Below are 16,977 nucleotides of genomic sequence, written 5' to 3' on the forward strand. Positions count from 1 at the left end.
AAATAATTTTGTTTTGTTTTGTTTTGTTTTTGAGATAGTTTCTCTGTAGGTTTGGAGCCTGTCCTGGAACTTGCTCAGTAGACCAGACTGGCCTTGAACTCACAGAGATTCTTCTCCCTCTACCTCCCGAGTGCTGGGATTAAAAATGTGTGCCACCACCGCCTGGCTCTTAGTCTGTTTTTTGAGACAGGGTCTCATTGTAATTTTGGCTGGCATTAATTAAACACATATGTAGACCATGCTTGTCTCAAGCTCAGAAATCTCCCTCTTACCTGTCCTTGAAGTTCTGTGTCACCATACCCAGAAAAAAATAGATTTAAAAAACCTGTACTATTTGATACAGCTGTGTGTAGTACTGAGCCTATTTGATATAGTTGTGTGTAGTACTGAGCCTATTTGATATAGTTGTGTGTAGTACTGAGTCTATAATACAGCTGTGTGTAGTACTGAGTGTTTGATAATGGCTGTGTGTAGTATTATTTGATACAGCTGTGTATAGTATAGTATAGTCTATGATACAGCAGTGTGTAGTACTGAGTCTATTTGACACAGCTGTGTGTAGTACTGAGTCTATTTGATACAGTTGTATGTAGTATTGAGTCTTTATGGCTGTGTGTAGTACTGAGTCTATTTGATACAGTTGTATGTAGTATTGTCTTTATAGCTGTGTGTAGTACTGAGTGTTTGACACAGCTGTGTGTAATATTGAGTCTAGCATTTGCTCACAGTTTGTATAGCACTAGATCTTACCTTTTGTTTTCCCGTTTCCTTTTTGAAACATGGCGTCATGTATTCTGGACTGACTTCAAATTAGCTATTTTGTTGAGGATGATCTTGCTCTTCTTGGCTCTTCCTTCAGAGTGCTGGGATTACAGGTGTGTACCACCATACATACCTAGGGGTGCTGTAGAATCCCAGGTGTCATCCATGCTAAGCAGGGTGTATCAGGAACAATTTTTTGCAGCTCAGGGTAGCAGCTGAGCTGCATCTCTACCACAAATTAAAAGATTTTTGTGTTGTTTGAGACAACTATATAGCTGTGAAACTGCGTAGCTGGCATCAAACTGGCTTTTATATATATCTTTGATCTTCTGCAGTGTCTGTCTAGTCTCCCTCCCTCCCTTCCTCCCCCACACCTCCCCACATGTACCTGTAAATTTGTGGGTTATTTTTGTTGTTGTTTTTGTTCGTTTGTTTGTTGTTGCTGTTGTTTTTTGAGACAGGGTTTCTTTGTGTAGCCTTGGCTGTCCTGGAACTAGCTCTGTAAACTAGGTTGGTGTCCAACTGAGACATCCTCCTGCCTCTGCCTCCCAAATGCTGGGATTAAAGGCGTGGCCACCACTGCCTCTGTGTGTGTGTGTGTGTGTTTGTCTGTCTGTCTGTCTGTCTGTCTGTCTGTCTGTATGAGGGTTTTTCTATTAGCCCTGTAATCTCCCACTCAACTATAGGACTAAAGGCATGTTCCACCACACCGGATGTATCAGGAACAATTTTTTGTGTTCTGTGTGTATGTATGCTTGCAACAGTGCATGTGGAAGATGGGACGACTTGATGGAGCAGGTTTTCTCCTTCCACCCTATGGGTTCCAGGAATTGAACTCACACAGTCAGGCCTAATAGCAAGTGCCTACCCATGGAACCATCTTGCTAGCTTTCAAACTTAAGTTTTCAACTGGTAAATTTTAGAACTTTACCAGTGAAATAACTGCTGTGCCTGCTTACTTAACATCTCTGGTTACTGTGTCTTCTTCCCACTAAAAAGCACAGAGTAGCAGATGATGTACACTTTCAATATTCTTTTTCACTTAATAGATTATATGTGTTCTAGTCCTTTCATTTTATGTTACTTTGCGTTCCTGGTGTTGCCTAGACTGGTTTAGCACTCACCTTTCTGTTTCAGCCTCGTGAGCAACTGTTGGTATCGCAGACATGTCCTATTGGTCTTGTTTAGACTTGTAATTTAGAAAAGTAAATCTGTATGGGAATGTAAACCAATAGGGAGACTGCTTGGTTAGCATGCGAATGTTCTGGATTCAGTCCCCAGCGTTCTGTATAAACAAGAGGAGGGGGTACACACCTCTAACCCCAGCAATTGCAGGGCAGTGGTGGGAGGAACTCTTAGGAGTTCTAGGCTAGCAAAGGCTATATAATGGAAATCTGTCTTAAAAGTAAATTAAAAAAAAATAGAATCTGAAGACTAAGTCATTTGGAGGAAGTCATATAACCAAGGTACTACTGTCCTAAAGAGTTACAAGACTTTAAGTCATCAATGTGTAACTTGTTCATATATATATTTATTACCTTTGTTTGCTTGTTTTTCTTCCTTTTTTTCCTTTTTTTCTCGAGACAGTGTTTCTCTGTGTAGCTTTGGAGCCTGTCCTGGAACTCGATCTGTAGACCAGGCTGGTCTTGAACTCAAAGATCTGACTGCCTCTGCCGCCGCCCCCCCCCCCCCCGATCAAAGGTGTGCACCACCAATGCCCAACTTTGTTTGCTTTTTTTCTAAGACAGGACTTCTCTCTCTCTTTCCCTCCCTCCCTCCCTCCCAGCTCTGGCTGTCTTGTTACTCACTCTGTAGACCAGGCTGACCTCGAACTCACAGAGATCCTCCTGCCTCTGCCTCCCAAGTGCTGGGACTAAAGGCGTGCACCACTGCTAGCTATATTCATTATTTATTTATTTATTTATTTATTTGGTATTCAGTCTTCTGCCTGCATGCCAGCAGAGGGCATCAGATCTCATTCAAGGTGGTTGTGAGCTACCATGTGGTTGCTGGGAATTGAACTCAGGACCTTTGGAAGAATGGTCAGTGCTCTTAAGGATAGAGTTTATTTTCTGTAATTATTTTAAATGACATCTAGAAAGAAAACTTGAATACTGCATATGTAAGAAAATTACATTTTCAAGTGTGCAGAGTTATTTTTTACAAGCAGTTAATATTACAGCTTTTATCATAATCTGGCATATAATTTAAGCCACTTGGAAAGTGCTACTTTGTATATTATTTAAATAATAATAGTGACTATTATTTTAGTTTTTTATTTGTTTCTGTTTTTTGAGACAGGTTTTCAAGATAGGAGTCTGTCCTAGAATTTGCTCTATAGGCCAGGCTGGCCTCAAACTTAAGAGATCCGCCTGCCTCTGCTTCTGACCGGTTGGACTAAAGGCTTGTGCCACTGCTGCCTGGCATAAATTATTAACAAAGGGCAACATTTTAAATAAATGACTTCTGTTTGCATTTTACTACAAAATATATTTGTAGCATGAACATGAGCAAATCCTACCTTTAAGTTTAGTATTTGAGATATAAAGATTAATTGATTTTTTAAAAAATGATCTATGTGAGTGAAGGTGTTAGATCCCCTGGGGGTAGAATTACAGATAGTTGTAAGCTGCCATGTGGATGCTGGGAATTGAACCCAGGTCCTCAGGAAGAACAGTAAGTGCTCTTAATCTCTGAGCCATCTCCTCAGCCCCAGGGTTATTATTTTTAATAATGGTATATCCAGTATAGAGTATATATTTACCAGAAATGTTAATATTGGTTTGTCATTACTTCTGGTAGTGCAGTTAAATTCTAGGAAGACCCATTTTTATAAAGTTACATTGTTTTGGAGACACTTATAACAACTGTATTTGCAATTATAGTCTCATGATGATCTAAGGGTAACTTTTCTTTTTAGGACAGGATCGTGTTATGCAGACTAGGCTAGCCTTTAACTTGCAGTGACTTCAGCTTTTTTCTAGTCTTGTCCATTTATATTGGGAGCCTCTTAGTAACTATTAACAGTTTTTCTTCTCAAGGGCTCTTTTTTGTGCCTGTTTCTCCCAGCAACCCCCTCCCCAGTTGCAGTAGATAGACTTCAGATGCTTTGTGTGTGTGTTAAATGTTTCCATTAATAAGTGTTCCATTTTCATTTTATGCTATGTAAATTAAGTTATTTAAAGGAGCAAAGTGTAGGATAAACATTTTCCTTTTTATTTATTTATTTATTTATTTATTTATTTATTTATTTTTGGTTTTTCCAGACAGGGTTTCTCTATGGCTTTTGGAGGCTATCCTGGCATTTGATCTTGTAGACCAGGCTGGTCTCAAACTCACAGAGATCCACCTGCCTCTACCTCCCGAGTACTGGGGTTAAAGGTGTGAGCCACCAATGCCCGGCAAACATTTTCTTACAGGTGCTGGAGAGATGGCTCAGTGAATCAGAACCTGCTCTTCCAGAAGACTGGGATTTAATTCCTAGCACACATGGCACCTCACAACTGTTTGTAACTCTAGTTCTAGGGATCTAATGTTTTTAAACTCCCTGGGCACCAGACATGCTTATGGTACACAGACATGCATGCAAACACCCATATAAATAATACTCAAAACAGTTTTTTTCCTATAAAATATTGAGTGTGTCTTTTTCTTCAGGGTCTTCCTGTGTTTCTCAGGCCCATCTTATATCTTTGGGATCAGGAGACCCTTCTCTCTTACCTCCTAAGGAGCTGAGACTAAGAATCGTGACCATGTGGCCTATAATCTGTATACCCACCTACGCTGTTGAAAAGACAAAAAAACCTTGGTAGCTCTGCTATACTGTCTGTACCTTACTATATTTTATATTCTGTATCTATAGACATAAAGAATTGCCAGATAGGTGTGGTGCATACCAGTAATTCCAGTCATTGGAGGTTAGAGGTCAAACCAGACAGAGATCAACACTTCTGGTTTACACTGTGAGTTGGAGGCCAGCCTGGGCTTCATAAGACCCCTATGTCAAAGTAAAGGGGAGCCAGCAAGATGGCTCACCAGGTAAATACGCTTGCCACCAAGCCTGATTACCTGGTCTTGGAACTCATGTAGAGGTAGAAAGCCAGTTCCTGAAAATTGTTCTTTTTCTTACACGTCTACTTATACTTGCATGTGTGTGCACTCACAATAGAAACATAAGTGAATTGCCTCTTTTTTGGAAACATTTTTATTTCACGTGTATGCATGTTTGTCTGGTATGTATGTGTTCCACATGTGTGCAGTGCCCTGGAAGGCCAGAGACATTAGATGTCCCCTGGGCCTGGAATCACAGACCACTGTGAGCTGTCACACAGGTGCTGGGAACTGCACCAGTAAGTGCTCTCAACTGCTGAGCCATCTCTTCAGCCCTGAATTGCTTCATTTTTATGCCTTCAGATCATTGTACCACAATTAGTAACTAATCATTGTTGGTGAACATTGCGTTTGCTTTTAGTATTTTGCTAATGCACCTAAGTTCTGCAGTAATTGACCTTGTATGTATCTCATTGCACGATTAGACATGTATGTGTCTAAGGATAACATATTCTGGGTATTATAACACAAGCCTGTAATTGCAGCCCTCAGGAGGCTGAATCAGGAGGATTGAGAATTTGAGGGCAGCTTGGATCCTGTCTCAAAAACCAAGCCAGTAGCATATGGCTGGAGGACCTTGAATTTGAAACTATCCCATGTTACATATGGTGAGTTCCATGTCACCTTGGATTATGCATGGAAGACCCTATGTCAAAAAACTTAAAACAAAAACTAGAGCAATGGCTCTGCAGTTAAGAGAGCACCACTCTTCCAGAGCTCTCCCGTGTTTAGTTCTCAGCACCTACATCATAGAGCTCACAGCCCCCTGTAACTCCACATGCATGAAGATCTGATCTTCCTCTCAGGCACCTCACTTACATGTACCTTCTCTCACACACACACCTAAAAATTATAAAAAAATCTTTAAAAACATATAAAAAAATGGCTGACTAGTTGGCTGAATGGGTAAAAGATCTTGCTACTAACTTAAGTCTGATGCCAGTTCCATCCCTGGACCCCACATGGTGAAAGGATAGAACAGACCTCTATACTCTACATACATACTTGCTAATTCATGCACACATAACAAGCACACCAACACAAAAATAAAAACAAATCTAGCAACAATAATAACAGTAGCCAAAAAAGTTGTTTTGTTTTTTGTTTTTTGTTTTTGCTTGCAATACCAGTGATTAAACCTAGGACTTTGAGAGTGTGTCAGGTAGAGTGTAGCGTTACTACTATGTACTCAAGCAGTTGAATTGCCTTTAAATTAGACCATGATAGTGTATGGCCAGCAGATGGGGTTTTTGACTTTGTAATAGGTGCAGATGTTTTAAAAGTACTGTGTTAAGGTTATCATGACTGACAGTGCAAAGCCTTAGCCTCGGTAAGGTAGAATCAGAAAGGCTTCTTGGAGCTGAATCTTCTGTAGGCTAGGTTGGCCCTGACCTGAACTTAAAGATTCTCCTTCCTCAGCCTTCTAAATCACGGAGATAACAAGTATGAGCCACCATTTTTATGGCGTATATCGGTCTTATAAACAAAAACTGAAATCATTTGTGTGTAGGTGTGTGACATGGATGCACAAATGGAGGTCACAGGACGATGTTTGGAGTTGGTTCTCCCCTACCATCTAGCAGTGAACTCAGGTTATCTGTTACCAGCTGAGCTGTCTTCTAGCCCTTAATGTTGGCCTTTTGTAATTTGTTTTCAGTGCTGAGGATCAAATCCAGGGCCTTGAAGGTTCGGATAAAGCCCTGGTGGTCTCTATAGACCAGGTGGCCTCAAATTCAGAGATGGATTGCCTTTGCCTTTGAGTGCTGGGTGTACCACCACTGCCCAGGTTTCAACATAGTTTTTAAAAAACAGAACAAAACATGATTTTATGTGTTTGACTGTTTTGCCTGCATGTATATCTGTGCACTGAGTTTCTGCCTGTGCTTGGATACCCTGTAACTGGAGTTACAGATGGTTGTGAGACACCAGATGGGTACTGGGAATCAGACCTGTGTCCTTGGGAAGAGTAACCAGTGCTCTTAACTATTGAGCCAGCTCTCCAGTCCTTAACTTAGTTAAGAAAAAAAAAAAATCAGTGTGTGTGTGTGTGTGTGTGTGTGTGTGTGTGTGTGTGTGTGTGTGTTGTGTGTTTGTTTATGTCATGGTGCTCAGACGGGACAGCTTGTGAGGGTCGGTTTTTCATTTCACCATAGACTTCTGCGGATTGAACTGAGTTTGTCAGGCTTGCATTTTAACCAGCTGAACCATCTTGCTGGTTTGTGACTTGGTTATTTGAGAAAAATCGTACCTCAAATGTGTTTATTGCTTAGGCTTAGACTGGCCTGGTAAGTGTTGAATGAGTGAATGAAGGTTTGTTTTAGGTAGGTTCATAAAAGACTTCCCTAAAAAGCAGATGGCCTAGGGGTATAGCTCAATTGATTACAGTGCTTACTTGACTTGCACTAAGCCCTGGGTTTCAGCCCACACTGCACATACCAGGTGTGATGGTGCACACCTGTAATCCCAACACTTTGAAGGTGGGAGTAGGATCATAGCAAGTTCACCCTTGGCTGTGTGGTAAGTCTGAGTTTAAGGTTAGCATGTGGTGCATGATACCCTGTCAGCCAACCCACCAGCTATCAAACAAAAGCAGAGCACAACAGATTGTTTTTGTGAATTGTGGGCTTTCACCATTGTCTTTCTGCTGAGGCAGTAAAAGACTTAGAACAGCCTCAGAGAGTCTTTAGAGGCTTGGGAGAGCGAGGTCAGTGAGACCGAAAAGTAGTGAAATTGTCTAGATAAGCAAAATGTTATCTTTGACTTGAAGTTAAATATTGGTTATTTGAATCTTGAGCCTTTTGTGACTTTCAAGGGTATTCATCACCTTTTTATGCCAGGCTAAAGATTGTCTATACAATACACAGAATACATTTCTTATATTTGGTGCTGGGTACAAAACCCAGAGCCTTCCTTTATGAATATTAGGCATATGCTCTTTACTGAGCTACATACCCGTCCTCTTTCAGCCCTGACAGCCTCAAACTCCTGGTGTATCCTAGCTTGCTCTTCAAATTTGTGTTCTTGCCTCACTCTGCCTTCTGTGTATTGGGATTAAGTCATGTGCCACCAGCTCCTAGACTTTGCTGTCTTTAAATTTTTATTACATTTATTTATGTATGTGAGTGTAGAAGGTGGGCTTGTACCTGTGCCACGGCATGTGTGGAGCTTAGAGGACAACTTCTGTGAGTTGTGTCTTTCCTTTCATCTTGTGTGTCCCAGGGATTAAACTCAGGTCATCAGTCTTGGTTTGCAAATACCTTTACCCACTACGCCATATCATCACTCTCCCCCTTTTTAAAGGTGTTTTAAATTTTTTTAATTATTTCAATTTGTATATATTGTGTGAGTATGTGCATATGTGTGTAGGTGATTGTGAGCTGCTTGATATGGATTCTGGGAACTAAACTCGGGCCTTCTCTGCAATAGCAGCAACCACTCTTAACCACAGTCTCTCTAGCCTTGTAGACATTTAGTTTTCATTTTACAAATAAAGGGTGGTCTTGGCTCAGGAAAGTTAAGTAAATTGTTTGAGTTTATAGTTAGCCAGTGGTAAGTAAAGATTCATTTTTATATAGTACTATGGAGAGCCATAGTACTCTCTTGTGTGCCACAGGTCTGGAAGCTTCCATTATATGAGAGGGATGTGAAAATCATCTTTAAGATAGTAAGACATAAGACAGGGCTGAGTCGTGGTGATACACACCTTTAATCCCCATACCTGGGAGGCAGAGGCAGGTAGATCTCTGTGAGTTCCAGGCCATCCTGTCTACCAAGCTACACAGAGAAACCCTGTCTTGGAAAAAAATATATATAATTGAAAGATATTAAGACAGTAGAGAGAAACTTGGCATGTTACATGCCTGTATTTATAGTACTTAGTAAGCTGAAGTAAGAGGGTCATGAGTTCTGAATCTAGCCTAGGCTATTATAGTGAGAACTTATCTCTCTCTTTTTTTAATTGAGCTATACAGTTTTATTTCCCACTCCCCTTCCCTCCTGCCTTCTCCCCTTTCACCCTCCCCCCTACCATCCAAGCTCTCAGTTTACTCAGGAGATCTTGACTTTTACCCCTTCCTAGACAGATCCATGGATGTCTTTCTTAGGGTCCTCTTTGCTGCCTAGATTCTCTGGGGTTGTGACCTGTAGGCTGATTGTCCTTTGCTTTATGTCTAATATCCACTTATGATTGAGTACATAGTATGTTCATTTTGGGGGGTCTGAGTTACCTCACTCAGGATGGCTTTTTCTTTTTCTTTCTTTTTGGTTTTTCGACACAGGGTTTCTCTGTGTGGCTTTGGAGCCTGTCCTGGCACTCGCTCTGTAGGCCAGGCTGGCCTCGAACTCACAGAGATCCACCTGCTCTGACTCCCGAGTGCTGGAATCAAAGGCATGCGCCACCACTGCCTGGCTAGAATGGCTTTTTCTAGTTTCATTCATTTTCCTGCAGATTTCAAGGTGTCATTGTTTTCTTTACTGCTGAGTAATACTTCACTGTGTAAATGTACCACATTTTTCTTATCCATTCTTTGGTTGAGGGGAATTTAGGTTGTTTCCAGATTCTGACTATTACAAATAATACTGCTATGAACATAGTTGAGCAAGTGAGACCTTGTCTCTTAAGCGGAGAACAGAGAGGGAGGGAAAGATACAGAAAGAATATGGCTTTAAGCTGGGCGTTGGTGGCACACACCTTTAATCCCAGCACTGGGAAGGCAGAAGCAGGAGGATCTCTGTGAGTTCTAGACCAGCCTGGTCTACAAGAACTAGTTCCAGGACAGCCTCTAAAACCACAGAGAAACCCTGTCTCAAAAACCAAAAAAAAAAAAAAAAAAAAAAAAAAAAAAAGACTTTAAGTAAAACTACAAGGACAGATGTTCTAATTTTTGTTGTTTTTAAGCTATAATTTGTATGTCAAAGAGCCAATGACTTTTATTTTTAACTGTTAAAAATTTTTTTGCAACTGGAATGTTGCTCAGCGGTAGGACTTGGGTTTGATCCCCAGAACTGTTCACAAAATTTTGTTTTTGGAGGTGGTCTTATTATAGAGCTTAGGCTGACCTGAAATTGCGTAGTTTTGCCTTAAACTTCTGCTGTTCCTGCCCCTAGCACTTAGGAAGTACTAGGATTTCAGGTATGAGCCACTGTGTGTGACACTTTTATTTGTGGTGGAGGGAGCTTCTAGGCATTGAACCCACAATTTTGTATATGAAAGGCAAGGGTCTACCATTGAGTTACATCTCTCTGTGACTCTTTGTCTTTCTGTTTCTTTTTTAACCCCTTTGGTTTTTTTGAGACAAGGTTTCTTTTTGTAGCCCTGTTTCTCCTGGAACTCACTCTGTAGACCAGGCTGGCCTCTGTGAGTTCAGAGATCCTCCTGCCTCTGCCTCCCCAGCACTAGGGTCAAAGGTCTGTGCCACCACCGCCTGGCTGCAACACTGCTCTTTGTGTTTTGACCTAGTAGAAAAAGCATATTATGTTAACTTACAGTTAGCCTGGCAGTTGGCTAGTTCATGACATCTATAACAGCTGAATCATAATTAGTACGAACTTTACTGTTAATATTTTTAGCAGCTTCTGGTTTGTAGGTATCTAATAAATGCTTACATTATTATTATTTTTTTTTTTTTTGCTGTGTGAAATAAAGCAATACTGAAATTATATGGAGTCAGTTATCACTTGCTAATTTACTGAGTTCTGCCTCAGACATAGCGAGTCTTTGATTTGGTTGGTGGTTGAGGAATAATTGGTCATCTGTCAGCATTTGCTATTTAATAAAATTCTTCAGGTGGTTAGGATACGCAGCTAGTGTTCAGAACTATAATCTGTCCCTCTAGCATACAGAAACATTCATACAAAGCATAGACTAAAAGTATATGAGGATTGCTGTTACAACATAGGCTATCAAATGTTGAGAAAAATTATTGCCAAGAATAATTTATGGTTTATTTGTGCTCTTTTTTTTTTTATTGTAGCAGAAATGACTGGTCAGTATTGTGAAGTGCCCCATACAAAGAACCCAAGGGTGACCCTGAACTTTTTTGGTTTTATCTATTTCTTTTTTCTTTGGATATAGGGTCTCTTCATAGCCCTGGCTATGCTGGAGCTGTCTGCCTCTGCCTCCAGAGTTAAAGGCTGAATTGTTCTTAATCATTGAGTGTCAGTATAACATAATTATATTAGTTTCTTTTGCTGTCTTAGGACCATGGGATATAGCTGTTAGCATTTTTTTTTATTATTTTTTGGATTTATTTTTTGAGACATGGTCTTTTTTTTTTTTTTTTTTTTTTTTTTTTTCCAAGACAGGGATTCTCTGTGTAGCTTTGGAGTCTATCCTGGCACTTGCTCTGTAGACCAGGCTGGCCTCAAACTCACAGAGATCCTCCTGCCTCTGCCTCCTGAGTGCTAGGACTAAAGGTGTGTGCCATGCCAGCAAAGCCCTGGGAGACATGGTCTTTGTATATAGCCTGGCTGTATTGCTTCTAACTCACAGAGCTCCTGGCTTCTGCAGATCTCCCAAGTGCTGGGGTTAAGGTGCGCACTATCTAGTCTGGCTTTAATCCAGCTCTCCTTCCAGCCATTCATTATCTATTTTCCAGCAGTCCTGGGTGTTGAACCCAGGGTCTTGCTCGTGGCAGACAAGTACTTGGCTGCCAGGCTACTTCCTGAAACCCCACTCATTTCTTTGCCGCTTGAGACTGGGGACTGAACCTGAGGTCTCTCGAATGCCAGGCAAAAGCACTTTACCAACTGAGCTTTATCTTTAACATTGCTTTTTTTGTTTGTTTTGAGGTAGGGTTTCACTTTGTAGCCCTGGGTGGCCTGGAATTCACTATATAGATTTGTCTGGCTTCAATCTCAGAGTTCCTGCCTTGGTCTTCAGTTGTCTCCAAGTGCTGGGATAGAAGGTAAATGTCACCCTGCTCAACTCTCCACCTTACTCTTTAAAACAGGATCTTTTATTGAATCTGGAGGTCACTGATTGGGTTAGGCTACCTGACCAGTGAGTACTAGAGATCCACATGTACTTTCCTAATTGAGTCAAGAGGAGTAGCCCAGGCTGGCCTTCGGTTTGCTCTATAACTAAGGCTGGTATTGAACTCTTCATCCTTACTTTACCTCCCAAGTGCTGGGATTATAGGCATGCATGGCCCAGCCCTGACTTTTAGTATAATAGAAGTAATGTACAGGCACAAATGTAACAAATGGCATTCTAGCAGTTGTGCATTCCAGTAGATAGGTACTCTGCAGAATGGATTTCTCTACGAAAGGACTCAGGCTCCTGCCTAGAATGGCATTAAATCATTTATCAAATGCTTAATGAACGCTCTCATTGAAAGTGGCTGGGTATTGGGCATGTAAGCCTATATATAGTCTCAGCACTGAGGAGATTCAGGCTGGAATCAAGTTGAGTTACATAGGAAATTATGTAGGAGCCTGGGTTACACAGACCCTCTCTCAAAAACAATCAATCAAGGCCAAGTGTGGTGGTGCACATCTTTTTTTGGGGGGGGGATTTGTAAATGTTGTTTTTTTTGCTTTTGTTTTTATTATTTTTTTATTTTATTAGTTCAAATTAGGAACAAGCTTGCTTCAGATGTCAATTCCTTCTCCCTCTCCCTCCCCTCCCCCCAACATCCCACCTGCCCCTAGCCATCCCCCCTCCACTCCCCAGGCAGGGTAAGGCCCTCAAAAGGGGCTCCCCAAAGTCTACCACATCATCCTGGGCCAGGCCTAGGCCCTTCCCCATGTGTCCAGGTCGGTGGTGCACATCTTTAATCTCAGCACCTGGGAGGCAGAGGTAGGAGGACCCCTGTGAGTGAGGCCAGCCAGGTCAGCCAAGACTACATAGTAAGACCCTGACTCCAAAAAAATAAAACAACAACAACAAAAAAAACCAGTAACAACCCCCCCCACCCCCATGAAGAAGATATTTGGGATTGGAGAGATGGTTCAGTGTTTCGGAAATCTATTTTTTGTTTGTTTGATTTGCTTTTGAAACAGGGTTTCTCTGTGTAACAGCCCTGGCCTTAAACTCACTGAGCTCTGTCTGCTAAGTGCTGGGATTCAAGGCATGCACCACCTCACTTGGCAAGAGCACTTGTTCTTGAAGAGGCAACAAGATGGCATCCAGGTGGCAGCTCACAGTTGTCTTTTATTCAAGTTCCAGGGTATCCTATGTTCTGTTCTGGCATGCATTCAGGCAAAATACACATATACATTAAAGAAAAAAAAAGTAAATTTCAGATGTTTCTTCCTGAAGCCTATATCTCCATTTAATTGATTTATTTAAAGATTTTATTCACATGTCTCTGGGTGTATGCACATGTGGAGGCCAGAAATGGCATTGGATCTGGAACTGGGTTTGTGAGCAGTTAGTTGTAAGCTGCCTGCTGTGGCTGCTGGGGATCTACATTTGAGTCCTCTGGGAGTTTGGGAGAGCAGCAAGTGCTCTTAACCATGGAGCTATTGCTCCATCTCCTTAGGTATCTTTTAATTAATTGTTTTAAGATTTATTTAAATTTATTTATTTTTGGTTTTTCGAGACAGGGTTTCTCTGTGTTGTTTTGGAGGCTGTCCTGGAACTCTGTAGATCAGGCTGGCCTCGAGCTCACAGAGATCCGCCAGCCTCTGCCTCCCGAGTGCTGGGATTAAAGGTGTGTACCACTAATGCCCGGCCTTAAGATTTATTTTATATGTATGATTGTGTAGCATATGGATGCTTGGGAGTTATGGATGTTTGTGAGCCAATATATGGGTGCCTGAGAAAGAAATGATCTAAACTCCTTAGCCATCTCAACAGTTGTCTCTCCTCGTGGTGTCTTTTTTTTTTTGGCCAGGGTTTCATGCAGTCTATGATTGCCTCTAAATTGATTATACATTAAAGCTGAGGCTGACTTTGATCCTCCTGCCCTCGTCTCCTAAGTGTGCCACCAACTATTTATCTGTTTATTTGTGTGTGTGTGTACACATGTGTACATGGGTGCAACTCTTTACCTCGTTTATTTTAGCTTTTAAAATTTTGATCTTGTAGTTTGTGTGCTCATATGTGAGTGTGGTACATGCATGGAGGTCAGTAGTACACCTTGGATCTTGCATCACTGATTGGCTTGACTGGCTGAGCAGCAAGCTCTGGAGATCTGCCTGCCTGTCTGTTTCCCAAATGACAGGACCTGGAACTCTCATAGCCCACTCTGACTTCAAACATGGGATCTTCTTTCCTCAGCTTCCTAAACACTGGGATTATAGATTTGTGCCTCTGTGGCTTGCTCCCTGCAATGAAGAGTTTTGATCTACTGTTGGTAAACTGCAGAAGTAGACTCCTTAAATAGGGAGGGCCAACTACATTCTGTTGTATGCACAAATCACACTTTATGTTTCCATTTCATTAGTGGCCATTTGATTTTTTTTCCTTCTTTTTGACTATGGTGCACAATCCTGTGAACATGTATATACATTTTCTGTGTACATGAATGCTTTTCCTGGTGCTGAGGATGACATATGGGCTCTTGCAGATGACAGGCAAGTCCTTTACCACTGAACTATACCCCCAAGTCCTGTTGTGTATCTATTAGTGTTGATTAGATCTATGGGTAGAATTACTGGATCATGTGGCTGTTACTCTGAAGAAATCTTTTTATCTCTTAGTAAGTTTTTTATGTACATAAATTTTGGCCACATACATGCATCTTTATCATGTGAATGCCAGGTGCTCACAGAGGTCAGAAGAAGGTGTCAGATCCCCAGGAACTGAAATTAATGGATGTGGGTGCTGGGAACCAACCCTGGGTCCTCGGTCCTCTGTCCTCTGAGCCATCTCTCCAGCTTGGATTTCTAACCTCTTAACAGAGTATATTAAAGTTGCCATCCTACTTTTTTCCACCAGTACTTTTTATTTTGCAGGTGGCTTTGATTTGCATTTCCTTCATAACTCAGTGCATTTGTTTTTTGACAATGTGTCTGACAATACAATGTAATCCATAAGTAATTATAAAGTAACTGAGGTTTTACTGTTACCAGATGATAAATGTTATTATTAATAGTTTGAGCTTTGGTTGTATTTGCATCCTGTCTCTGCCATTTACTAAACAACTGTTACAACTAGGCATGTAGTAAAAAAGTATAAAAACATAATGTTTCATGAGAATCCAAGGGAGACCATTGTGCTTGACACATGGAAAATACTGAGCAAACATTGTTTACACTTATGACTTGAGTAATATTTATCAATGACAAAATCTGTACTTTTTGTTCGTAGCTACCCCCCCCCCCCCCCCGGGGTTTCTCTGTGTAACCCTGGCTGTCCTAGAACTCGATCTGTAGACCAGAATGAACTCTCAAAAGTCTGCTTCCTTTCGCCTCCCCCCAAGTACTAGGGCTAAAGGCTTGTACCACCATATCCTGTGTACTTTTAGAATGTTTTCATTATGATGACTGTTCATGAGTGTGGGAAAATTACTCTAAAAGGCTATGTATGCTGTGAGCAGTTACGGTAATTTGTGCTTATTTAATCAACAGTGACTAGCTGGGTTTTCATCTATGTTTTTGTTTTTAATATTTGAAACATTTATTGTAGATGTGAGTGGGTGCTGTGTGCCACAGTGCTGATAGGGTCAGAGGGTAGGTAATACCCGGGGGTGTGTTCTCTGCCCTGAGTCCCAGGGATCATCAAATTCAAGTTGTCAGGTGTGGTAGTGGCAGATGCCTTTACCCACTGAGCCATGTTGCTGGCCCTGGGTGGGTTTTCTTTCTTTCTTCTTTTGGTTTTTCGAGATAGGGTTTCTCTGTAACTTTGGAGCCTGTCCTGGAACTCACTCTGTAGACCAGGCTAGCCCCGAAATCACAGAGATCTGCCTATCTCTGCCTCATGAATGCTGGGATTAAAGGTGAGTGCCACCACTGCCTGGCCATTTTGTTTTTCAGAATTCTAGTTGGAGGATAATGCTTGGAAGATTTTTTTTCCTTTTTTTATTCCTACTGATTCCCCATGTTTTGTCTGTCTAAAGTGTCAACTGAAGAAAAAGTCTACACCACTGAAATATGAAGTTGGAGATCTCATTTGGGCAAAATTCAAGAGACGCCCATGGTGGCCCTGCAGGATTTGTGCTGATCCATTGATTAATACACACTCAAAAATGAAAGGTAACAAATAACTTACAGGTGATTATTTGTGATAAAACACAATGTGGAATCATAAGTTTGTAGTTGCTTTTCGTGTAATTCGGGATTCTTGTTATTTTAGCAGCAAGTAATCCATTGTTTTCTTTGAAAATTTTATGAATTGTTAACAAATTTCCTCTTTAGGTTTTTTTTTTTTGTCTACTCTGAGATTTAACAGGTGTTAGATTAGGCATGTTGGTACTTGCCTGTAATCTGTAGTCTCATGGTTTGAAAGATTGAGGCAGCTATCATTCATTTATTTAAGGACAGCTACATAGTGAGGCTATGTTTTAAATAAAAATTCTCAGATATTCCATATGTATAGAATGGTTAGATGTTTTGGTGCTATTGGGGACTTACCCTTGGCCCTTTCACGTGCTAGACATACACAGTAAGCCTTGGAAGACTACATTAGAGTTAATTAGGGGGAGTGATTGTTCTAGGAATAGGAAGTAGCATGTATTTTCCTCCTAAGAGGGAGAAGGGACCAAATCACTAATTACCTGTACATTCAAAAAATTCTGAGTAATGTTCTAGGATGACTGTGCTACCACTGACAAGCATTGACGAGGGTGGAGACAGGGTTCTCGGGGGCTTTGAAGCCTGTCCTCCAACTGTCTCTCTAGACCAGGCTGGCCTCAAACTCACAGAGAAACTCACCTATCTCTGCCTCCCTAGTGCTGGGATTAAAGGCGTGTACCACCATTGCCCGGCTCTGGTGGTGGTTTTAAAAAGTTCACTCTAAGTATTCTGTTGGCGTGGCACAGGAAGCACCTCTATTGGTTTAGAAATGTTAAAATTAATTCTTTTCCGCCAGGTAATTAAAGCTGTAAGAGTTTATCTATGTGTTTGATTACAAAAACTAATAAAATATTCTCTAAATAATTTTTATTTTTTATTATTATTATTATTATTTGTTTTTTGTCTTTATTTTTTTTTGGTTTTTTT

At 41.0% G+C, this 16,977-nt stretch overlaps 1 protein-coding gene across 9 annotated transcripts in view; it reads left to right on the forward strand.

Moving 5' to 3' along the window:
* Nsd1 (nuclear receptor binding SET domain protein 1) overlaps positions 1 to 16,977 on the forward strand; it is a 108,999-nt gene that overhangs the window by 10,490 nt on the left and 81,532 nt on the right. For 8 of the 9 annotated variants that reach the window (XR_004769426.1, XM_027409806.2, XM_035442990.1 and 5 more), the window contains one exon: positions 15,876 to 16,011. Coding sequence is in view for 8 of the 9 variants with exons in the window: in XM_027409806.2 (XP_027265607.1) it covers positions 15,876 to 16,011 (136 nt within the window). In the remaining variant the exon portion in view is untranslated. Of the gene's footprint in view, positions 1 to 11,758; positions 11,778 to 15,875; positions 16,012 to 16,977 lie in introns of those variants that run through there. The other variant, XM_035442991.1, reaches the window with a different exon arrangement.

This window comes from Cricetulus griseus, chromosome 3, assembly GCF_003668045.3.
Source record: "Cricetulus griseus strain 17A/GY chromosome 3, alternate assembly CriGri-PICRH-1.0, whole genome shotgun sequence".
NCBI lineage: Eukaryota > Metazoa > Chordata > Mammalia > Rodentia > Cricetidae > Cricetulus > Cricetulus griseus.